The sequence below is a fragment of the Scophthalmus maximus genome, chromosome 3 (assembly GCF_022379125.1).
Source record: "Scophthalmus maximus strain ysfricsl-2021 chromosome 3, ASM2237912v1, whole genome shotgun sequence".
Taxonomy (NCBI): Eukaryota; Metazoa; Chordata; class Actinopteri; order Pleuronectiformes; family Scophthalmidae; genus Scophthalmus; species Scophthalmus maximus.
The window spans coordinates 1,667,013-1,693,538 of NC_061517.1; the positions used below are offsets into that span (position 1 = coordinate 1,667,013).

At 41.7% G+C, this 26,526-nt stretch overlaps 2 protein-coding genes across 2 annotated transcripts in view; one reads left to right on the forward strand and one right to left on the reverse strand.

Moving 5' to 3' along the window:
- Positions 1-26,526, forward strand: part of hmga1a (high mobility group AT-hook 1a) — a 212,612-nt gene that overhangs the window by 60,120 nt on the left and 125,966 nt on the right. The gene's annotated exons all lie outside the window — the stretch shown is intronic.
- Positions 1-26,526, reverse strand: part of LOC118317002 (metabotropic glutamate receptor 4-like) — a 55,034-nt gene that overhangs the window by 21,026 nt on the left and 7,482 nt on the right. Inside the window, exons 2-4 of the mRNA XM_035645398.2 lie at positions 14,628-14,763; positions 10,401-10,555; positions 9,708-9,848 (exon numbers count right to left, since the gene is read on the reverse strand). Of these exons, the coding sequence (XP_035501291.1) occupies positions 9,708-9,848; positions 10,401-10,555; positions 14,628-14,763 (432 nt within the window). The remainder of the gene's footprint in view (positions 1-9,707; positions 9,849-10,400; positions 10,556-14,627; positions 14,764-26,526) is intronic.

Sequence of the window (26,526 nt, forward strand, 5' to 3'; positions counted from 1 at the left end):
CACCTCACGTCTATTAATCACGAGCACAGAGAGTGATGGAGTGGTGGAGGACGGGCGGAAGACGCAACAAGACAGGCCCCAATCATTCTGCGGTATCAACGTAATGAGTTATGACAGGTGAATATTAATCACGGCCGGGCTTGAGAGCTGACGCTATGAGAAAATGTGCTAATCGCCTCGCGAGGGTTCAATTAGCGATTCAAACCTTTTTATCAGCCGGTGGCCTGAACCGAGCAGAAAGACACTGCAGCGGCTTGAAGAAACACAAACAGCAAGAAGTGAAAATACAACTGGAAGATTGGAACAGCGGGTTGAGGTGAAATATAGTTTACAAGCATCAGACGTTGTGCTGGAGGCAGCAGGTCTGCTCGACTGTGTTTCTTTAAATTAACAGGAAAAACTGCAGCTCCAGTTCAGACCTGTTGACAATTATAGAAATGTCCTTGCATCAGCGTTGGATGAAGATGAGTCTTTGCTTACTTAGTGATGGGAAGCTTTAATTATTATACTCTGTGCCCCCAAAACCCAACATTGGAGTATATTTTCTATGATCTAATTCTAAAATCTGAAGATGAAACGATAAGAGCAAACCACATCCGCACTGCTTTAACCATCTTTTATTCATAACACTGCCATTCTCCTCTTCTGGTCTGCTGCGCACGTCCCTCTCGCTCTATGAATGCAAGAAGAAGATTCTTACAATCTGAAAGTAGTTGTCTGCCTTGAATGAGACAGAAAGGTCTTTTTAAAGAGGCACTAAGTGCAAGTGAATTACACAGCAATGCAAACAAGGAAATATGATATAAGACCAAATGAGGCAATGAAGAAAGTATCCTGGTTTGAGTTTGAGGCAACTGCAGATAGTCCGAGCATGGATATAATTTAAAACAGTCTGTCGGATTGAACGGTAGCAAATGGGCTGTGTCATCAGGCCATTGTTGACGAATTAAAGGTGCAGTATTCGATTCTAAAGCAATACACGTTTTGTAAAAATCTGTGAATATTTACTGAAAGACTCCTTAACTGCACGGTTTCGGCCTCGTGGTAGCGCGTCCGTCTCCTAAACCTGAGGTCGCTGGTCTGCGGCCCGGCCAGAGCAGTAAACTCCCAACAACAAGAAAGAGAGAAACCAAATTTCTCCAAAATCGCTTACTGACAATAATGAACGGTAGTGGTGCAAGAACTGAGCCCTGGGGGACACCACTGGAAAGTGGAAATTTGAGTGACCCAAAGCTACAAGTGGAGACCAAAGGTTTTTCTAGCTGTGAGGTCGGAAAGTGCGGTGCCTGTGACACCAAGTAGTTTTATTTTCAGTTAAACAAGAGATTGGAGGCATGCGTTTAGTTGTTAGGTTCCTCCAGACAAGTTCCAGGTTTTTGACCGGAGGTGAGTGAGCCACACATTAAATATTTGTGTGGGCAGAAGACAGGAAGTGCATGAGGTCAAGATGGCCACTGGTGGCAATTTGTGACCAGGTCATGCTGCTCAGTGACGGGGCAGAAATCTGGAAAAGAGCAAACAGAGAAGGGAAGTGGTTGTAATATTTATAGACGCAGCTAAAGGAAATTGTTTAACTTATTGATGATAAGTGGTTTTGGGGGTTATGTAATTATGTGTCTCTGATCCATTAGAGTAGGAATGCTAATCCTAATGCTACTGATGATTACTAAAATTCTTTGTAATAATGTTTTATTCAAGTCAAACCAAAAATCCTGACATCATGTGACACAGGTTCATTTGCATCAACTCCAGTAGAGCGTTGATTTTTCATCGCGCCTTGAAGGTGGATGCTGTTTTAGAATAATCCAATAAATTTGCTCTCAACTTGATGGGAAAATATTTTGAAATGGAGTAATTTGCATTTAATCACCTTGTTTGTACCATTAAGAATCCCTTGATTAATAATTCTCCTCATGTCAATAACAAAATGTTGAAAAGAAGTAGCAGTAATCAGTTTGTTTGGGCTTCTGCAGCCTGTTCACTAATAACTGATGATTTGTTATTGCTTTGACATTAGGGAATAATTGCACATAAAAATGTAATTTAAATATGCTTGGGACCTTCCTCTGTGATCAGATAATAAAACACACCATGAAGCAGTGGATGAAGGGGAACACGCCCGTGTGGCAGGAAGCTCTTATCTCAACGCAGAGACTTCATTTGAACAAGTGTTCACTTGAAACAGATGAATAGTTTCTGTGTTGTTGTTATCTGCTCCGCAGTAGTCGCTCACTTCTTAAGGAGCAATTCAACATCAGTGACAAGACTCTGAATGTTTTAAAGAGCTGCGATATCGGCAGTCGTTGTTCAAATGTGTGCAGCCAGAACAAAGTGGAGCTGGTGTAGTCAATTAGAACTTGGTAGCAAACAGCTGTTAGATTACTAATTATATAAGTTGTTGTTATTAGGGATGCACCGAAGGTTCGGTCACGAAATTGTTCGGCCGCAAATAGCAAAAAGAAAGCAGTTTCTGTATATGATATTGGTCTTTTCGGATAAGTGAAAGGACCTAATCATTTTTACTGAACAATGGTTTTAATGATGTGATCAAAAAGCCGCCAGGCACATTGAGACTATTTCATTTATGCAATGGTGAAAAGAAATTGTCAAAATAAAGGAAAAACTTAAGTATAATTCAGTATCTAGCAAACATTTTGTTCGGTATTGTTTTCGCCCAGTAAATTTAATTTCTGTGCATCCCTAAGTATTATTTTAAATAACCTGGTGTTGGATTTGTACTCAGTGTCATTGGAACATTTCTAATTAAAACCAGAGGGCAGCAGGACTCCCAACACTCTCACACTGTACATTTAACGAGCTGGCTGAGTGACGGAGAAAGCACCGTGACTGGACGCTGCAGGAAGGTTTGTCAGCAGAGCAAAACAATCATAGACGTGAATGAAGACGAAACCTCGCTACTGAAAGAGTTTTTCATCAACCTTGACATTGTGAAAGAACGCCGTGATCCCGATGGCTGAATGTTCTCGCTCTCAATAACTTCCTTTGACTGGAGGAAAAGTAGTTTCATTCTGGCCTCCCTTTTCCGAGGTACGGAGGTGCAAAGAATTCATCTCATAATTCTGCCCACTGTGATTTCATTTCTTTGTGAGGCTGTAAATTATAGGCTGCCTGTCGAACGCAGGTGCTGAGGTGACGGAGCTCACTGGAAGCTTCGTTCAGTCTGGATTACACATAATTAATTTCCCCTTTAATGAGGTGAAGTCAGAAGGTGATTTGTTCATTTTTTCTCCAGGGGTGGAGATGGTTCAGTCCACTCCGCCGTCAACGCAAATCCCACAGGACTTTTGAAAATAACCCTTTAGTGACAAGCACAAGCTGTAGGACGCTCACCTGCGTCTACACATGAAGCGCTCTCTCTTTCGTGCTGCGTTCACGCCAAAGCGAATTTTTCGGCCCCCAGATCTGCCAGAATTTACTTGTACGATTAACGCAAGTAAACACAATCGGAGAATAAGCGATTATATATCCGTTCTCTTTCAAACGTGGACGTCGGGAGAATCTCAAGGCTAATTGACCTTCGCTACATCGCGTCACATGAATGCTTTTGCTTGAGTTCATATTTCAAGAGAGGCCGACATTACAGAGAAACGATTTCCAGTTTCCCTTTTCCGAATGACGTATACAAACTACCGCCCCCTGCTGGTATGGAGAGTTATTTCCTGTTGTCTTGGCGGTGTGTCCCGGGTACAGTTTTGTTTCCCTGACTATTCTTAACAGTCGTAATTTTGCTTATATTAAAAAGTCTCTTATATATGAATGAATGGAAAACAATGTGATGTATTTACGTTTCCATTTCAAGACTCTTGTCAGGTTTTAAGTAGAATCTTAAAGGTTGATTTCTAATTTATCTTTTCTAATATTAAAGTCCTTTTTGTAGAAACACATCGGTGTTAAAACGATCTTCTTATCGTGGTTCTAGGTTGGCAGCTTGACTAACTTTTTCTGACAACCATTTCAAACCCCTCCCTTCTTTCTTCTCTAATTAAGATTGTGCGTTATGACTCGGGACAGAAATGGAGCACAGTGCCCGACGACGCTCGTCCTCGTTGCCTCCGAACACACGGTCGCTCAGACGCAGTAAACTCACTGTAGCAGCCGCAGACTTTTGATTGATTTAAACAGGAATTCACTGTCGTAAAAAAATAAAAAAGTCAAAGGTAAGAAAATTGAGGGAAGCAAATCGCTTTTAAATGAGTAGTTATTCTAAACCACTGCCGGTCAATACATCTCCAGAGAACCGTGGAGCTGTCGGACAGCGGTCGGTTGCACGTGGCGTCGTCCTCGATGTTGTCAGGGAGCAGCCAGCGGGCGTCGGACCATCGAGCAGCCGCGTACCCACGTCTGGTCGCCGTGATGACTCATGTCTGCAGAGATCAGAGTCTCGAGCTGCCTCGCTCAGCCTGAGCCAGGACGTTCGCTGGAGTGACGTCAACGAGCAGCATCGCAAGATCTGCAGGAGATCTCGTCTCTGCCAGCGGCTCAGGGAGACGGAAAAAAGGTTGGAAATGAGGAAATGACAGCAGGCGGATTCTCCTGGACACATTCTATTCCAAATCCCAAATGAGGCTTTTGGAAGATTTAGCAAAAGACAATTTGAAGCACAGTCGTGCTTTTCTGAACCAGCATGAGTGTGTGAGCTCTGCTCTCTGCTGAGACGGTGAAACATCTTTCGATTGTTTTTACAGTTTGTCAAACTGGAGAATTAGTTAGTTCCTGTAACCTGTGTGTTCCCACGTATTCTGCTGTGCAAAATGTCCTTTTCATAATACTGATTTCATAATGATAATAACAACGTGTTTACACGGCGCCTTTCAAGGTAAAACTCTGCTTTATAGAGTAAGGAAGTACAAAAAACAGAAAACAAATAGTGGTCAAAAGTACGGTTGAGTATCGTTCGGTTTTTCCCCTCGATACCGGTGCTAAAAGGTCCCAGAAGGAAAAATGGAAGTGGATATGAACTGTTAACATTTTAAAGTATATTTAAATATATGAATGAATCCGTGAAACGTTAAGTTTGTCGTGTCATTTGTTTGCTAATGTAACTTTCTTACTGTAGCTCAGTGACTGTGTCGTAGTTCCCTGTCAGAAGTCCTCAGCTCACTCAGGGTGAGGTTTGATTAAATCCCCGGTCGGTCCGGTGCTTGATTTGTGTCCGACCACCTTCATAAATATCCGTCTTTTTTTTACAGCGGCTACGACCGGACCAGAAATCAAACCCAGATGTGATGCCTTCTTCTGTCCGAGGTTTTTTTTTTTACTACCTGCCCCCTGACAGATGAGTTAACGTGAGAGTCAAGCCCCAATTGTGTTTCTTAATCTACAGCCTGAACCTGACGTGACCCGAAAACCTGCTGTTTAAAGTCCTTCCACTCAAAAAAGTGTTTTTCTTCTGTCTCTGTCTTCTAACGTGTCGGACATTGACTTTCGCGACTTGTATCTGGTGTTTTCACATTCCTCAATTGCAGCAGGAGATTTCTGTGTTTCACTTCTCTGCAATTTGAAATTCAAACGAATCCTGTTTGTAGATTTGGTTCGTCACAAATACAGAAAAACTAATCGCTGTTGAATATGCAAATGTGAGGCAAAGAAACCAGAAACTTCCAGTGCAGCAGAGGCAGCGAATCATGAGAGGACGACAGGTGTGTCAGCAGACAGTTAGCATTAGCAGTTAGCATCCAGCAGAGGACGGCAGGTGTGACAGCAGACAGTTAGCGTTAGCATTAGCAGTTGGTGAAAGATTTATGTCTGAATCTTTCCAATGTTGTCTCTGGTCATCTTGTTGATCACATTCTTCCACCGGTCAACCTAGCGCAATCAGCTGTGATGGGCGGGGCCTGTGTTATTTGCATATCATGAATATTCGTAGTCTCAGAATTCCTCAATGAGGGAGAGAGACTGGATGGTTTACTTTAAAACGTGACTGGAGGGGTCTTTAAGTATCGTTTCTGGTTTTTTTTAACTAATTTATAATGTGCACAGAGGTTTGGTGTGGATGTACGGACAAAGTCTACTGACTCCAGGTGAAGTCTGTCATCTACACTTTACAACACAGACATTGACCAAAACCATATTGATGGTTAAAGCTGCAGAGAAGCGGAGACCCACCAGGCTGATTACTAATCCAAGCCTGCCTTCAGAGATACAGTGTGTGCAGGTTACTTTATATTTCTGTAATGCAGCAGATTATTGACAACTAGGGCATAAGAGGAGCTGCACCCCCCCAGTGCATGAGGGAGGGAGGGGCAGAAGCATTGCATGCTGATAATGCAACACCTATTGCACGCAATGTTTCACTAAGTTATTTATAACATCGTGTAAACGTTGCTTTGTCACCCGTCCAAGCTGAACCCAACAGAGTAAATCGGACTTTGACACACAAAGCTCCTAACCTATATTTTAATATAACGTGTACATGAAGAATTAAAGTCATAAAGTGACGTGTGTGTGTGTCCCGGGTGATGATGTCGTCATTCTGAAAGTACAAAGTGAACCTCGGCCTCCGGGGCAACAACAACAACAACAGCAGCAGAAGAATAGGGGGAAATATGCATGATATTAATTATACATCTGCACTCGGCCTCGTTTCTCAGATCCACTCTTAATGTTCTCCGTCCTGGAAGATGATGATCTGTTACCTCCCTGTTGTAATGACACATGAATCAGCTTCCAGTGACTCGCGCGGTGCGATTAAAAGCTTTGATATCACACAAACAGAATGATTACACGCCCATCTCGTCGTGTTAGTGTACTTCAGGAAAATCACTCTGCTGCCTCTGGTGGCTGATTACAGACCTTTACAGATTAATCAAGAGATTGATTTAATCTACCTAGTACTAAAGCCCGACTATATGGATTTTTGAGGACCGAGTACAAAAGATATATATAAATATATATATATATATATATATATATATATATATATATATATATATATCTCCTATAAGACAAAGAAATGTAATGAAGGTTGATATTTTAGCTTAATCATAAACTATCATAAATAACTTTAAATAAAAAAACGACCAAATATATAAAACTTGAATTTAGAAAATTAACATCATTTATTTTACATAAAATGTAAACACAAATGCAAAATAAATTATTTCTGCATTGTTTATTTAGTACAATAACAGATTTCATATCGGTAAACATAAGCGCTGATACCGACATGTCTGTGAACGGCTCGTATCGGTCGGACTCTTCCTAGTACTACGTGTTTCTCTGTGAACACTGTGTAGCTTATTACTTGATATAATATACATGGTCTGTCTATATCAGTATCATTACGAGCAGCAAACACAGGAGACGATTGCGAGAGGAGCGATGGTGCTGGAGGATGCTCGTGGCTCTCGAGTGGAACGTTTGCCTCATCGTTGCCTGTGAAGAGTGACGGGCCCTGGAGGCCGCTCCGCCGAGCAAAGAGGCCGCGGCAATTTACCTGGAGAGCAGGCGCCATGACAACGGATAGATGCAGGAATCATTCAGGACCATGTTTCCTCCTCAAACCTGCGTGTGATTCACCGGGGCGACGCGTTGTTGTCAGGGGGGTTGACAATTAAGAAGTCTCTTCTTAATTGGTTTGCGTTGTCGGTTGTAGTTTATTATGTCTCCGGTGGCGTCTGGTGACATTATGTCCAATAAGAGATTAAGGAAACTGGACATGATCCACTGTCTAAACAATGAAATTCAAGAGTTTATTATGTGCTAGAAATCACTGTCAGAGCCTCCACACCGTCTCACAGTGGATCAATGGTCTCCATGACAACCACAACAAGGTCCAATCTCAGCTCATGTGCTGCAAAAAAACATCAGATCTTAAAACTTCCACAAAAAGCCAGCAACATGTATTTTAATCACTGGAACGTCAGTGCTCACCCTTCTGGGTGACACATTGGTCCAGTGGTTTCATATTCTCAAAGTATATCCATCCATCAACGTATGAACAGGAGCTAGATCGTCTCCTCTGCCGTTGGAAAAACAATCCTCTGAACGGAGAATAACGATGGGGATTTCTTCTCTTGGAGCGACGACGAGGTGGACCTGTCAGGAACTGACAGGAACTGTTAGCGACGCTTTGCCTTCACCGCTGGTCGTGGCGTCGGGACTGATAAGAACCAATCAGCGAGCGACTACGGTATTATTTTCAAAGGTCTCAGTTTCTGCCCGTCCATACGGCATCGCAGCCTGGAGGTTTCAAGCTAGAATTGGGGCGAGCAGCCGTCCACACTACTCTGGAGTAGGCAGGAGTAAACGTAGCAACAGTGCAAAAGAATACTTAGTAATGTGTGTATATATATATATATAAATAATGCATATTAAAAAGTTTGTGCAACAACAAAGGAGGGGTGGATCTATAGCTGTGGGAGGCGTGGCCTCGTCACTAGGTTGTGTGTGGCACTGACCGACCACCAGATCAGCTGCTGTCTGCTGTCACACATTTGTTTTAGGAGGGTTCCTCTGTGGAACAGCTCAACTACTGTAACAGCTCCACTACGAGAGGCCTTCCCGTGTGTGTGTGTGTGTGTGTGTGTGTGTGTGTGTGTGTGTGTGTGTGTGTGTGTGTGTGTGTGTGTGTGTGTGTGTGTGTGTGTGTGTGTGTGTGTGTGTGTGTGTGTGTGTGTGTGTGTGTGTGTGTGTGTGTGTGTGTGTGTGTGTGTGTGTGTCAGCTCAGAGTCACCACCATGCGTTTCATTGTGATTAACACTAGTCTCCGTCAGCCCTAAGTAGCTTGTTAAGCTCTGAGTGTGGCACAGTTATCTGTGCGTCCATGTGTTGGTTTTACTGCCACTGCAGAGGAATAAATCTTGTTCATATACAAAGTTGTTTTCCTAAAAGAACAAAAAAAAATAGGAAAAAGCTCTTCAGACTATGTGGACTCATTCTTCTGTTTAGCTGAACTCTCTTAACGTCAGGTTTCAGTTTTACTGCAGTTTGATAAACTGATCAATGTCTTCCAGCGTCGTCACAAACGTATGAAGTTTACTTCACAAAGAGTCCAGTGTTCATCACTTACTCAACTTGTTCCTCGACTACATTTAAAACATATTAATTGCTATCGTAGATTGAATAGTCGTTGAAATCCTCGTCGTTGTGTCGTCCAACAGAATTTCACTTCACTCGCGTGAGTTGAAATACTCGAACTTGAGCCAAATATTTGCACAACAGTCCCGGAGGCTCAACAAGCGAAGGTGAAGTCTTCACTTGAACAGAAAAGAGCAGACGGCGTCGCGGCCGTAAATCCGTCAAGTCCGCCGCGTCGCTCTGGACCTGGAGAGGTTTTAATGACCTGAAAGCTTGTTTTCTAATGTGCTGATTGGATTCACTATTGATTATGTTTTTTAGCGGCGGCGCCTCCGATTGCTCTCGTCGCAAATTGAAGCCTCCAACGGACGAGTACTCGGAACATTAATTTCTCCCGGATGGAATAACAGATTCCCATTCACTTATCTACACCCATTACATTTAACCCTAAATTAGAGGAGTGATTGTTTTCTCCCTGATGACGGATCAATCTCCCTCTGCATATCAAGAACACACACACACACACACACACACACACACACACACACACACACACACACACACACACACACACACACACACACACACTGTATTCGCATCGGACCCGATCAATCTTCCCGATCAGTGACCGAGCGCTCTCCATTGTGCCGTCACATCTGTTCACTCACTCGTGCACTTCTTGATGCCGGACCCTTTCTTCACCGCGTGTCGACTCAGCTTGCACTGGAAGTTGTTCTCCCAGAATTCCGCGAACCAGATGTTCCGCCTGTTGTTCTCTAATGTGCGGCTGATGAAATAGCGATCGAAACCTGAAAGAGAGGCGGAGAGGGGTGTTGTTAGGGACTTTATCTCTCAGGATTATTTAAAATCATAAGCAAAACCGTTGATGATGGTTCTAGTGGATATTGTATTTTGACATGCATGTAGATTTATAAGTTTTTAAAAAAAATATTTTAAAAACAATATCCAGTTTTGCTAAATGTTTTAAAACCTTACAGGTGTATATAATTATTCAATAGCATAGAAAAAAACACTAGACTCTACTTTATTTAGTTCTACATTAAGCCGGATTCTGAATTTTTTTCTCCGTTATTCACTGGGAACTTCATTCACGCTCTGACCACATTGTCAAAAATCTGTAGCCTTCCATAGACAATGATAACGTAAGGAAATATATATATATATATATATATTTAATAAGGTACATTATGATTGATTTAATCAGTATAAAGGGTACAGAACTGTGGCTGTAAATGGAGGAAAACAATACGTACAACACAAAAACAATGAGCAGAAAAGTATCAAGATAAATTATCGTTTATAACTAAAGCTTATGAAGTTCTGAGTTGTGTCGGGGATACCTTTGATGGACTGTCGTTTGGGCAGGATGGTGACGGCGCCCTCGGCCATCTCTTCCTGGTTCAGGATGGGGGAGATCTTGGAGCCCCAGCTGTCGGACCCCACCCAGATGAAATGTCCCGTCTGATTGGCCTTCTTCGCCGCCAGAAGGAGGCGTCTGTGGGACAGAGGGGAAGAGGCGGCTTTAATTATCTGATGTTTATTTCATTCCACAGGAGCTGTTTTTTCACTGATTAACTTAGTTCGTGGGTTCGTCCGAGTCTGACGTGCTCACGACAGCAGGATCGTTTCCGGAACATTGGCCCACTCGCTCGCCGTGACCCCTTCTCACATTGGCCCACTCTTGTTTGCTTTGACTTCTGCGTTGTCACATACAGCCCTTCCGGAAAAGTTCCGGAACACGTCAGGACTTCGGCGAATGTCTGACAGCAGCTAAATATCGTCGAGCAGCTTGTGAGTCCGAACAAAGTTCCACTGAGGAAACTAAGTGGAATTGAAAAGCCTCCATATTCTTCCTGCTGTGGCAGAACGACGCCCTCTTGTCACTGTTGTCCGGGCTCGCCGCCAACGGAGGAAAGTTTGTGGTTTATAGTCGTAAAAAAAGAAAAAGGAAAATCTGCCAACAAGCTTCTGCAGCAGCGAAACATCAAGAAAGACTCGAGCTCAGCAACATCAAGTTTAAACTCCGCCACCTGCCATGTGACGCATTACCGACCGTTACATTCCCCCAAAGACGCTGAAGCAATAAATATTAAGCATCGTATTGTGTTTGTTCACCAGCATCGGCAGCAGATACTGTTTCACACCTTTGTCGCTGCATTTAAAGAAAGGACATTATAACCTTGTAGAACAATAACTAGGTGTTTTAGTCAAATGTGGAGAGGGAGCAGAGTTTTTGATGTTTGACTGTGAATCTGCTCTCGAGAAATTCAGTGAAACGAGTCTTTAAGATGCAAATATCTGCTTCATTTGGGTTAAAAATGAGAGAGAAATAGATTTTCCCACCAGTCAGAAAATGACATTACGCAGATAGTCTGAAAAGTCTGATGCAAACGTAACAGTGAGAAGTAAAGTCGAGGTGTCGACGGTGGAATTCACTTCACTTCAACTCTTACGGGCTGAAGGTTCAGATCCAGACTCACGTCAGGTTCTTTCACCAGAGTTACAATTTAATCCGGCTGCAGTAAAACCTCAATATGAGATTTAACAATGATGTTCTTGATTATCTTCCTTTTTATTTAGTGTCATTTGATCCAGTGTTGGTGTAGAAATAACTTTTAATTATTCATTGTCATTATTTGTCTGACTAAACTGAACATTTCCATGTTGAAGAAAAAGGTCACAAGGACTTATCAAATTTGTTTCTTGTGTATTAATTAGATATCAAATGTTCACCTTATCTAAATGTAAACCCAACAGTGTTTTAATTGAATTAGTTTGAATCAGTTTTCATTTTATTTCCTTTATGTGCGATCGTCTCACTGAAGGTCACGAGGCCACAGAGCAAAACGCAGCACAGGACCAAAACCTTCAGGGCTGAAACATCGTTGTCGATGTTCATTATCACTTATTATGATCCTGTAACAACCGCTCAGGTTCCCTCCAAACAGAAATCCCTCTGACTCTCTGTAATTACAAGAGATCCACACTATTACCAGTCATCAGGGCCGCATTACAGTCGACGAGCACTGGGACCACGTCGCAAAGCACCCGGCGTGTGGATTCAGGCAACAGCCAATTAATTCATTCTCAACATAGACGATCCGTCCTATAACGGGAGATAATGGATCCTCGCGAGGAAACGGGGACACTGTAAACTGTGATGTCGTAAAGTCTGGTTTGAATTTCAATAGACGCGAGGCGTCAGACCGGAGGATGAAGCTGTTCGTCAGGGAGGAAGGACACGGGGAGGAGGATCCTCCTCAATGTGATGCAGCTCAATATATTCGTGAAATATGTTTTTCAAAATAGACCTGTCACCTCGGTGACACCGCCGCAACGAACACCAGCAGCTGTTTTATCATGTGTCAGTTAACTATTTTAAAACTGACTTGAAAATTCATTTAAGTTTATGTACAGAGGATTTTTCAGCAAAATACACTTCAAAGTTTTTTTAAAATCAATGATCTGGTGTTACATATGATATTATTGGATTCTTTTGTGTTAACATGCAGACAACATTTTAACGCTGCAGCTGTAGTTAATTTTGAAAATGCACCAAATTTTATTGGTTGTTTCAGCTCATGCATTAACTGTAGAACAGTAAAAATATTATATAAGTTGTATAAAGTGTAAATCCTTCAGTTCAACTACCTCAGAACAGTATTTGAGAACAGTACTTGAGTAAATGTACTTAGTTATTCGTAATATTCATTTTTAAATACAGTAATTGATTCTGCACTGAACAGACAAACCCCAGCTTTCATTTTAGGAGGTTAACGTTAATAAAAAACTACAGGCCTTTAACACAGTGATCAGAAATCCAGGGGATCAAAAGTGATTGGACAGATACGCATGAAGTCAAACTGTCTGAAGTGTTTAGTCTTCATCTGGTGTAACTCAGCCTGAGGTCACGTGATCTGACTCCGCCCCTCGAGGATACTGTATTTCCTCCTCTTCACCTTGAAAACCCTTCGGTTCCTCTGGATCATTGTGCTGCTCAATGATGAAATGAGCTCTGATACTTTTGACTGAAACTGTGAGTCTGCCTCCACCAGCGGTTCCACTGGCAGAAGCACCATGTTGCACTGATGAGGTCTTGTCTTTGAAAGAGGTTGATTGAAGTTGTCTCTTGATTGTTGACTAAGAAACATGTCCGCCTACATCCTAATGCAAAATTCCTGCCTTCCTGTGCCTTCGGTCCTTTAGACTTTGCTCCTCGGTCCATCAGGTATCTTTTCTCTCGGTGCGCCTGCTATTTTCTAATGAACCCAACTGTGGATTTTTTCCCAAACAGCCTGATATTCTCTCTCTCTCTCTCATCGTCTCGTCATTTATCTCATTCACTCCGTCGCCTCTTCACTCTTCATCCTGACGCACAACTCCACCTCCTTCTCGACAGAGACTCTCAACTCTCAATCAACTCTGAGCCTCTTGTGATTCGTTCTGGGACGTGAACTAACTGAAACAACAACACAGCAGCAGCCTGACAAACATTGTCCACACATTAAAGATGAGACATGTACTGTCCATTATTTAATTTCACATTGAATGTGCTGTAGTACTGAGCCTGAAGAACAAAACGTTTTACTGTCTCATCCAACTGTTTCCCTTACTTCACTTGTCTGTAACGTATAAACATATAAACATATTTTGCCTTTTATAATTTATAAATATTAACATGCGGGTCTCAGACTGTATTTCATGAGAAAAGGGCAGTTTCATTTAGTTGCACGCACGCGCACACACACACACACACACACACACACACACACACACACACACACACACACACACACACACACACACACACACACACACACACACACACACACACACACACACACACACACACACACACACACACACACACTTAGAGTGACGTTTGTGACATTTCAACATCAGCTTCCAAAGCCTCTGGTCCTGAACAACATTTATCACTTCAGACAGATTTTACTTCAACTTATCATGAAAACCCCCCCGAAAAACCAAAATGTAAAGGTTATTAAATAAGAATCGTGACGTTAACAGTGATGTTAATTGGCAGCAGTTATTATTTTTTCCAGGGTTTCTGAACATTTTCCATTTCAAAATTCCAGACTTTTTCCAGCCCATATTTGACATCAAAATATGTGACGTACAAATCGCGATGTATATAAATGAACATTATACGTTTTTTATATCATATTATTATATAAATTAATATTATTATGTAAATAAATCATTGAAAAAAATCATCATTCACAGAAAGTTGATTGTGACACGCATGTGGCCGGATTGATATTAAAATATTGATACTTTTAATTCTGACATTACCTGTCTCTAGGTGTGTCGCTATGGCGACGTTTATCACCGACTGTGGGTAAAATGAGTGACTAGACTCGAGAGATTGAGACGGATCGTTTGGATTCTCGTCTGTTTAGACTTCAGTCTGGAAACACACATTTATTTTTTCCATACTCTCTTTTCTTTTGTCCAGACTTATCCAGACCTGGAAATTGCAAAAAAATTCAAATTCCATACTTTACCACACTGCGGAGGAAACCATGTAATAATCCCGCTGTGCTCACCTGATGTCGTCCTCGTTGGCGAAGATGATGACGACCCGGGCGTTCGGGTTCTCGCTCAGCCGGCGAACGATCTTGTCGAACTCTCCGGCTTTGGGTTCACGTGGTATTTTCACCGACTGTGAGATGCACAGGCCTCCTGCGTGCCAGACAAACATAATATGCAGAACGTTTTAAAAATTCTTCTATGAAACATCTAAACAGATCTCATTATATTTTAAATGTCTTCTCCAAGGTCTTGGTCACACAGAAACATCTGTCAGCTTTTTCAATCCTTTAGACTTATTTTCTTTTTATGATAGATGCTCTATTAAACGTGTACAGGTGCAGTATTTCACAGTCTGAGCGATGAAAGGTATTAAAAGCAAATCTTTCCTCGGACCACAGGGGGCAGCTTCAAGAACCCGGAGAACCCATCAATTCACTTTATGCTCCTGTCAGCGGCACCAGGGGAATTCCGTAGCATTTGGAGGAACATAAATTGTGTAATTGAAAAACTGGTAACATTTGTTCAGAGTCATTTTTCTTATTGCACACGGTTGTTTAATTCTCTTCAGTCTGCAAACTACAGTTTAGTGAAATTTCTCCTGCTTCGCTTTTGTTAAAGCGAGTCGTCGGCCATTAGCGACGCTCCGGTACCGAACACGAGCCCCCAAGTCTCCATGGCGACCAACAAACTAAGACTTTTTTTTTTTTTTAATTATTCCCACTGCAACATCTCAGGATAACGGTTTTGTCGCTCTACCAAAATGCCGCAGAGAGAGAGAACATGCATGCTAATGAATTTCCCTCGTGACCCCGGAGCAAAAAGCCGGACGATCAGCGAGAGCAGGAATAATTCCCTCCTGTTGGCTTCACGGCAGCTGGACTCACGGCACCGCACCAAGCCTGGACACACACTGGGATATTAATGGGTCGGGGAAACTGGAAATATGAGTGAAGAACAGTGGCTGCCCTTAAATTAAAAAGGGAGTGGCCCATGGGAACAAAAAGTAACTTCCTGTTCGGTTTAGTTTTTATTTGTTCTTTTTCCTCAAACCCAGTTTCAGTCTTTCACTGCTGCTGTTGTGGCTCAGCGTCGGTTTCCTCCTCCGGTCCCGTCAGATACAACACGACTGTTCTGGTTCATACTGTATTTACTTTTGTATTTATTGGCCCATTACTGGTTATCGTGCATTTTCCCTATGAATTCAGTAGGGCTGTCATCAAAGTTAACGCCATAATAACGCGTTAACGTAAACTCACCTTAACTTGATTTAAAAAAAAAAAAGCTGAATGATGGAGAGAGGGCGTTTGAATGGGAAGTTCCATTCCATTTCAAAACGACAGCTCGGTTGATAAAACCAAGGCTGTGTGTACTTTATTCGGATTGCGTCCAATGACCCAACTCATGACTTCCCCTCGACAGCCGCAGTCGTCTCTAGGATACACGAGCTGTTATGAAACCGAGAGGGAAAGACTTGCGAAGGATTTGGAACTTTGGAAATGTGAACAGACTTGTGTGTCTGAGCAGCTGGCTTGGGTCAACAAAATAGAAAGTGTATTGTTCAAAATGAAGGGCAATCTGTTGTTGCGGAAGTTGCTGAAGTATGTTCTGTTGAGAGGTTTATTGATGGTTGTTGTGAGGGCTTCTGACAGTCTTACTCTCTGATTTGTTGAGGGATATTTGAATATGACGGAGCAGGATATTGTAGTATGAGTCTTAAATTGGTTTTATATTCTACAAGTCGTTTTAGGATGTTTATTATGAAGCCCTTTAGTTTGTGAGTGAATAAAACTCCCTCACAATTGAAGTTCTTTCTTTTTTTCTTCTTTGTTCCATCTGAACTTGTTATATGGACACTGTAGTATGTAATTAAATTTTAGATTATTTTCCTGAATCTATCACAATGTCTTGTATGTTCAATATTGTACAGCCTATGTGTGAGTGAATAAAACAATTTCTTCTTGTTCCAGTTATTTGAACTTGTTAAAAAAATTGAATAAATTTGTGATTAATTATAACATTTGAAATAATGGGATAAATCACAATTCAATATTTTAATCGCTTGACAGCCCTAGAATTCAGGCAACCACATCAAATCCCTGTTGTACTAGTCTTTCCACTTATAAAACCTAAATCAAATATTACAGATTTCATCATTCAATAATCTGGAATTTCAAAGGTAAAGAAAAAAATGGATATTACAAATAATGATATATTTTTCTGGTTTCTTTGCTCCTCTATGACAGTAAACTAAATATCTTTGGTGTCGGGGAACAAAACCTCATCGTGAGGGTTTGAGAAACACAAGAAACATTTTTCACCATTTTATGGTAAATGAATCGAGAAATGAATCGACAGAGTATTTGTTCATCGAAAATAATCGTTAGTGTGCATCCGAGTTTTGGGTGTTCATCCTCGATACCTCAAACCATGAACACATGCTAACTAGCATGCTAATCGCTAATGATAGCTTGCTAATGATTGCTTGCTAGTGCTAGCACTAAATCGCTAATGCTACCTTGCTAGCATGTCTATGCTAACATCTTTCTTTAGCTCTAGCAAGCTCGTGTATTTTGAAGTTGTCAATGTTTCTGCCATTTCAACGCAGCGCTCGTTGAAGCGACTCCTCTCTGTTGGTCATTGATTTGTACGTCAACAGACCATGAGTTTTACAGTAGACGAATCAACCCCATTCTCTTCGACAATCTATAAAATGCCAGATATCGACCTCGTACATCGGCTGATCGGTGACTTAACATTTATAAAACAGAGTTTTAAAAGCTGCTTATTCCTCTGCTCCTTCCTCTCTCCTTGCTGATTGGTTGTACACTCTTCTTCTTCTTCTTCGTCGTTTTTTAATGGCGGTTGCTAACCAGCGTAATAGACGCAGGAGTTTTCCCGTTGCCCTCCGACGGGGGCAGATATTATAATGTGGCGGAAAAAGCGAATGAAGAGCAGTAGATGTAGTGACCTTTTCATTACAGTGCTGTCATTTTGATATGTTAGAAAGAAGATGTCGTTTGACGTTAGCGTACATCGACAACTAACCCTAACCGAATTAGACGCTGCATTTAAATCCTTTAAAAGTGCAATAATCAAAGAAAGTGGGAGGATGTTACGCCGTTGCCTGCCATCTTTTGAATTCCAGGAGACGTGACAACGGGCATGCGCAAGCAGTGAACCAATGAACGAGCTTATTCTTATCTGGTTGTTGGTACCGTGTGCTTGGTTTCACTGAAAAAAATAAGTGAAACCGATTGTAGGAAAATATTCGAGAAACAGCGTGAACATAAATACAATTCACGGCCGTGGATGTTTTTCACCTTTCCACCACGAACGTGCTCTAAACTGAAGAAGAGTTTTATCTGCGTCGTTGAACTCGTTGCACCACTGCAGACACACACACACACACACACACACACACACACACACACACACACACACACACACACACACACAAACACACACACACGGGGGACATCCAGCAGCAGCGGCGGCTCCCTGCTCTCTGAGACTCTTTCAGTCATTAGTTTCTGTGTCTCGGTCTCGCTGGTGCTTCAGTCCCTCACTCCCTCAACATCTGCCGTGAGGAGGCAGAGCAGTCATCCCTCCCCTCCCTCCTCGTCTCTCCTCACATCAGCGGCAGCCGGCTGCCGCGTTGCTTAACCCAGCAGGAGAGGCCGGGGATAAGGATCTGACCTCTGGGAGTTTGAAGCACGCTCAACAAAGGGCTCCCAGGGGCCCCCCAGTGTTGTAACTCTGTTAGCTGAGGGGCAGACACAGCTATTTGTTTTACTGCTCACACCGTCGACCGACAGCCGGTCCCTCGACTCCCGGAGCCTGATTCACACCCTGTGACAGGAAGCAGCTACTGAACCAGACACTCAATCACCAAGAGCTGCAAGTTCCTTCACCTTTCCCCCCAAAAAATCTTCACTTGATCTCATTATTTTTCATTATATCTGCACAAAACTACCATTATAACATTATTTTTCTTTCACGCTCAGTTGTTTTCATGCTGCGACGCCTGTCACGCGTGGATTCATCTGTGGAAACTGTTCCAACGTTACAGGTCGCAACACGACCTAAGTGGCTTTCGATTGGTCTTGCTAATTAAAGGTCTGGCTCATTACATGTATTGTATTCATTTTAATTTTAATCATTAGAAGACTTTAAGACTTTAAGACCTGCCACCAGAGTCGACCCGTGACCGACGTCTTCTGCCTAATGTTACATTTATAAATACAACAGACACACGTGTTGATTAATTATAGTTTTAATGAAGATAAACACAAGCCACTGATCGCTGATTCATAATCAGCCTGAACAACTGGCTCATCTTATAATAACGTTAGCGTCACTGACGCCAAGCTAAATGAAGACGGAGTTCAACAGTGGAGCTTCTACTCTGTGTACAGATGATAATAAATCTGTTGATGCTGGAAACTTGTGAAGCCATTTTTTTCCTTCTACATAGACTCTTTAAGGGAATTGATTTAGAAGTGGGCTGATAAACAGAATCGATCAGTATTCAGAAAATCAAATCAATTTCCATTCATGGCCACATTATAATAACACTATACAGATACATATATACTCATAAGTTTATTTATACAGCACCTTTTAAACTCAGTCAAATTGAATGAACTACTGGGTTTTGTTCAGAAAGGAGAGAAAGGAAATGATTTATGAATTTTCATTTCGACCTGTTGCTTTGTGCCAAAACCCAATAATCTGTCCGAGTGCAAAGTCCAACCGAAGCATCTTTTTATCTGCTGAAAACTTCGGTAGCCGTATATATATATATATATATATATATATATATATATATATATATATACTGTACATATATGTATTTTTTTCTTTCTCTCCCTTTCTTCATCCTGAGCCACGTCTACAACAAACCGTCGCTAAAAATATCTGTTGCTGAGGCGACTGTGTTGCTCGTCTCTCCCACCGTCGGCCCCGGTCTCTGCTCTGCTAATAGCTCTGAACACTAATATCCCCTCTCGTCTTGACGCCCGCGGGAGACACGCCGCTGCCATCAACGTTAAATATTTGCCGGCGCATGTGGCCGATGGCAGCGACGACGTCTCCTCGTTGTGCCGATGCACAGACACACAAAACTCGGGAGCGTGGGAGCTGTTTCGGAAAGTGACGGGATAAAAATAGCCTCTTTTTATGGGGATAACTTCAGCAGAAATATACCGACACAGGCAGAGTTCAACTCGCTGAATAATGTTAAATGGCATCAACGGAGCTGACGCTGAGCTAATGCTGCTCTGACTGCAGTGAGCAGGTGATTCATCAAGAAACACAGAATGATGAGTTGATAATTAGAAAAAACCTGTTTGAGCTGTACTTAGCTTTGATTTAGTGCTGCAACTAACGATTATTGTTATAATAATTATTATTATTATTTCCATTATCGATTAATCTGTTTATTATATTCGTGATTAATCAATCAGTTGTTTGGTCTATTAAATGGTGATAAATGTCGATCATGTTTCTCAAAACCCTCAACATGATGTTTTGTTTTGTCCACACACCAAAGATCTTCAGTTCACTGTCACAGAGGAGCAAAGAAACCAGAACTTATTCACCCGTAAGAAGCTGAAATCAGAGAATTATGACGTTTTTTCTTGAACCGATTAATCGATTATCCAAAATAGTTGGCGATTTAATTTAGTAGTTGATTTCTAATTGATTAACTATTCCAGCTCTACTTCGCCGTCCCTTCATCTCTCCCACTTCACAGATGGAAAAACCTCAAACAATGTTTTATTATTAGATCCTGTATTTTCCATCTTTCTCCGCTTTATCTTGTCACCCGATTAATTCAGTAATCGATGAATCAATGAACTGTTGCAGCTCTACGTTGATTTCCCATCGTTCAGTTCTGTACTGTACTGTACATACCGTCTGGCTCCTGACCAGTCGTCTAATGTATACAAATGTGTACAAATGTATATAATTATACAAATGTTCTCGGATGAGAGGAAAATAATGCAAAACAGGAAGTTGATGTGGATCGTACCAAATAGCGAGATGAGTAAGCCCCTCCCCCACCCTCCCTCCTCCTAACCAGAGACGCCATAAACACGTCTGGTGTTTTTCTGCCTCTGCTGCAGTGCATGCTGGGAAGCGACCGGGCCCCCGAGAGGGAGGGAGAGCAGATTGATGGGTGGGCGGGAATTGATTTTGAGGAAAGAAAAACAGCAGCACAGGTTCAACCCTGAACCGTTTTTCGCACAATGATTACCTGGGAGGAATTGAGAGGAGCTGTGCTCTGTTTTAATATCTGCACATAATCTGTTTGTCCTCTCGGCAGAAATGCAGCTCATACGCGAGTGGGGGAGAGAAATCATTAGCGGACCCTGACATTGAACCGAAGAGGCCCGGGCTCAGTCCCACTCTGCTGAAGTGTCCTGGAGCAGGACACTAAATCCCCATCAGTCCCCGAGGCGCTGTTCTGTTCTGTTCCGTCGCCGACGCTGAGCCGTGTGCAGGGTTAAGAGGATAAGAAGAAATGAAATCCTCCTCAGGGGTTCAATTACTGTGTAATATCCCATCATAATTATTATAGACTGCTGAGTCGCAAGCAGGGAGGGGAATCGAGAACTGCTTCCTTGTTCAGGACCGGTTCCAAATTGTTCAGACCATCGGAATCGTGTGTCTCCGAGCTTAGATAATAAAAAACCTCTTTATTGACGCTGACGTGATGTAGAACAAGGAGGATTCATGGCAGTGAGGAAGGAAGACGGTGTCCCAGCAGCTGTAGTGTCTCTAACATGCATGAAACGTCCGTCCGAGCAACGAGGGCTTTGACTCCGGGAAAGTGGAGTATTTCACCGTCGACTCGGAGCCACTGCTGAATGTCATGTAGTAAGAACGTTAGCATCACTGAGGCTAAGCTAAAAGAAAACAGAGGTTGACAGTGTCAACCCGAGTCGTGCGTTTCTCAGGGTTGGTACGGGTGCTTGAAATTGAATTTTGGATCAAGTGCTTGAAAATGCTTAAATTGTATCAGATGTTTTTTTCACAACAAGCACATGAGATATTTTAAACCATATAACTTATGTGTCCGTTAATTTCTTATCCTTCTGTTATTACGAATCATTATACCATCTCTTTAAACATATGTATTTGTAGAAATATATGATTTACCACAGCTGGAAGGTGCTAGAAAACCTTGAAGATCAACCTTGAAAAGGCTTGAAAAGTGCTTGAATTTGACTTTGGAAAAGGAGTGTGAACCCTGGTTTCTTTGTTCCTACTGTTTCTACTCTGTGTTCAATGTTGATGCTGAAAACTTGTGCAGACTTTTTTTTTGTTCTACACAGAGAATTGATAAAGAATTGGGCTCTGAAGAACAATCAATAAAAATTTAACATCACAGTCATAGTGACCAAAATGATCACGTTTATCAGTATTATCACGGTATTTTTTCAAAAATATGAGGAAAATGTTCAAAAAGTACTGATACATAAACCTTTCAAAAGAACAGTTCATCATTTTTAAACAAAAATGTATCTTGTGCAGAGATGTGTGTACAAAACAATCAGATTGAAAATAAATAAGACAAAACGTGTTTATCGCTCTGATTCAATTATTTGCAGCATCCACTCGCTCGACCACCGTCTCTCTCTCTCTCTCTCTCTCTCTCTCTCTCTCTCTCTCTCTCTCTCTCTCTCTCTCTCTCTCTCTCTCTCTCTCTCTCTCTCTCGGTGGTTTACTGTGAAACCGGTAACCGTTTCATCCCTACTTTATTCATACTGCACCTGTCAGACACAGGGACACCGTGCTTTGCAAGACAAAAGGATTAAGAATTGATGGCGGAGGACCGGAATCCATCACACGAACGACAGAAATAAAAGTGACCTGAAATAAAACATAATTCTTACATGATTTAAATAGTCTAAGTTTTGAGCCTGGACGAAGACTTTGTTCATCTACTACAGCCACATCATGAGAATCGCTCGGACGGATCCAACCTGGAGAAAACAACACAAATGGACCAATAACGTGTCGTGTGACGGCATAGATTGAATTCAATTGGAACCTGGATTGGTTCTCATACATTAGCCGTGAGAAGACGAATGACCCCAATTCCACCTTATGTGTGTCATCGCAGTTTGTCTTTATTATGCCAAGCATCTGTCATCTCTCACATTCTTAGACCTCGTCCACCTCGTGTGTTCCCACAGCGACTCTGTGTGTGTGTGTGTGTGTGTGTGTGTGTGTGTGTGTGTGTGTGTGTGTGTGTGTGTGTGTGTGTGTGTGTGTGTGTGTGTGTGTGTGTGTGTGTGTGTGTGTGTGTGTGTGTGTGTGTGTGTGTGTGTGTGTGTGTGTGTGTGTGTGTGTGTGTGTGTGTGTGTGTGTGTGTGCGTGCGTGCGTGCGTGCGTGCGTGCGTGCGTGCGTGCGTGCGTGCGTGCGTGCGTGCGTGCGTGCGTGCGTGCGTGCGAACTGTATTCAGTGCTTCTTCATTTAAAATGCATGGATGTGTGTGAGCGTAGTAGGCTCAGCCTGCAGTTTATCTGGGAGCAGGTTAATATCAGCGAGCAGCTCTGGTTTTAATGTGAAGCTGCTCAGGTGTCAAGTTTCCTCTCAGGTCGCAGCACAAACACACTCTGCTTGTGTAAATACATATCTGTGGTGGAGCACAGATCAGAAATTATACAGTGAGCGGACTCGCCGACGGAAAGGATCTGTATTGTGCCGTGAAATAGAATATTATAATAATAATAATAATAACAATAATAATCTCTTCAGTGGTGCATTTTAAGGCTGCACATTATTTGGTGTTTGGCACATTCGTCCACCAGAAATAATTAGGAGGGAAAATCAGAAGAATCTGAACTGTCTGATGAGTCCTTTCCCTAAAGGCCGTTGGAGTCAGTTAAAAAACACTTAACAGAATTCATACTGTGAATATTTGAAATGCAGCCTGCTTTGATTTATTTAATTTCCAAATTTCGATTTTTTTTTAAATTATATTATTGGCAGCCTGTTGTAGCATCTCAAATCTTTTTGGTCTGTTTTTTCAGAGCAACATTGCTGATATGACCAGATAATTACATTCCCCACTTTGACATAGTTCATCAACAACGTGGTTACAAGTTGCATAAAATCCGATCAGAAAAACCCAAAACATGAAGCATTTTTTAAAGTTGAAACTGTAAATAGTTTGCAAATATGAAGATACAATAATAATACTGATACAACCAAGAAATATTGGATTAGCAACTCTTCAAAACAGTTCATGTGCCTTATTACACAAAGAGCTACGTCGCAGGCTTTTTAATCCCAGAGTTGTGCAAATATAATTTATACAAAATCTAACTACATACATCCATTCATAATTAGAACCAGGTATGACAATGTGTCGTGTGTTTTTTTGCTTTTCCACTACTCAGAACTGTTTCTGTGACGCCTGCGCCGTCACATCTTCATGTGATTTTTACAACAAATTGATATGATCCTATATCTCCGTTTTCACTAGGCCTGTCGCCACCAAACAAAAACTAGCAAAGACTTTCGAGTCATCACTTTTCCACGTGGATTTGTTTTTACGGTATCGGGGACTCAACGCTGCTTCAACACAAACGAATCAGTATACGAAACATCTCCCTACGATATGTTTAAAGCTGAAGCCGTCTACATCACTGGGTAGTTGAGGCTGATTTCCTGTGTCTTTCAACTCAGTGAATCTTCAATAACATGAAGAAAAGAGTAATCAGTGCAAATAGCAGGAAACACTTCTATGGCTTTATGGTTTTATTCCTCCTCTGGATAAAAAAATGCATAAATTGCCTCCGTAACTCGGCTTTGCTTGGTCACTGAAGGAAAAGTGGTGCTGCAGAATATTTTGGTATCAAAGCAGCACAAGATGAAACAAAATGATAGGAAGCAATTTGCAATTTCCCGTCTTGCTGTGTATTTTTTTTATATATAATGTTTTTTTTCTCCAATGTCCTCGTGTGGAGACGCTCTGATGTTACTGAGACGGACGTGGACGTAGATGTTGGTGCGTGACATCAAATGGGATTAAAGAGGAATCATGACTGTGATGTATCTTCATGTATGGTTCATATACAGTTTAGAGGAGTCCACCATTTCTTTTTAAAAAGAAACTCAAATAAAAGCATCTTCTTTAATCATTTACATCAGTGATCGTGGCATCACGGCAATTTCCTCGTAGCCTCGCTGCAAACAAGGTTTCAAACAAAGAACTCCTACAGTCTTATTCTCTTTGGCTTATTGTTTATCTTTCAAATGCGTATATCAGAGTATATATCCGTCATTTATAGATGTTTTTTATGAATATCAGTTTTCAGGTTCCAGTACATTTTACAGTTTAGTCCAGAAATTAACCTTTAAAACTGTATTTAAAATAAAATGTAGGTTTTTTTTATTTTTTTCACAACCAACTGGTTGTGAAATCTGCAATTATATCTGTTCATAATTTATTTGACTTATCTAAATAAATGGTCTCAGAACAATACAGAATAATAACTGATAAATAACATTATTACTATTATCATTATCTGTTATTTTTACTGTGTTGCTTGTTATGTTTTTGGATGAGCCAAAAAAGCGAGAAATATTTTTTCATTTCTATGAACAGCTGATCTATGTGTCATATTCACAACACATGGCCAAGCAAAGAAAGAGCCACCATGTTTTTTTTTAGGATTAGAACGTTTTTTGTTTTATTTATAACCGCAGATATTTTTCCCCAGACCTCCTGGTGTTATTGATGAAATAATCTTCATGAGCCGCGGCAGTTCATCTGAAACTGATGATTTATTATGATGAATGTAAAGAGACGGCGCGGCGATGCAGCCGCAGCACCGACTGTCTGTTCAACGGAGGGTTGTGAAAGTGCTCGGCTCTAATCGTTGGTCTCAAACAGAAAAGAAATGACCCACTCGAGCTTGTATTGATGAGTCTGCAAACAATCTGTGGAAGTATATATATATATATGTGTGTGTGTGTGTGTGAGACCCCAGCCGGGTGGAGCTGTAGTTACACTCTGGCCTCAAAGTTGATGGATCAACTCAAAGTATTTGTTGGCACGCCTGTTCTCTTGAGCCCGAGCGGCTGCAGGTCGTGATATTACATCTGTCAGCAGGTCCGCGGCGTATCAGCGCGCCGCCAGTCACAAGAGGAAATAGACCCAGTCGCTCTTCATCCCCACGGTGCAGCGGGAAGCTGGTGGAGGGCGAGAGGGCAGCACCGACGGAACACGTTATTTAGGACATATTGTTCACGCCACACACGGTCCCTGCACTGTGATGCATGTCACCACACATCTACCACCGCTGCAGCGCTTTGTTCTAATATACAGTATAGACATTACTGGTTGTTCAGGCTCCAGTGTGAGTCACATGACGGAGAAAAAATCTCATATACTTTATGACACAGTTTAATATAAAAACTAGAAATGTTCCAATTTCCGAACATCCCCGTAACAGAAATACCTCCAATCCTTCCATCGGCAAGTACGTGAATCTATGTACTGATCTGGTCTTTCATTCAGAATAAAATACAATTATCTTTTCTTTTCTTATCATTTCTTCTTCTTCTTCTTCTTCATTGCTCCAAAACTGCAGTCGTGCAGTTCTGCCACTAGCAATTCCTGTTTTAAGAGCGGCGAAGAAGAAGTGATTTCAGATAGTGTAGCGTTAGACAGAGAAGAGAACATGTCAACAATTTTTTCAATATTTCACGCTGGAAAGTTCCACAAGTAAAAACGCTGACCTGAACCGTGTCGTGGTTTCATACTGTTACTGTTCCATTTAATACTTTAAAGCTATTTTAATTTGAAAAGCTGCGGCTGCACTTTAACAGCTGTTCAAAGGAAGGGATTAATTCATTTATTAATTTGTGATCTTTTACAGTTATGACACTGT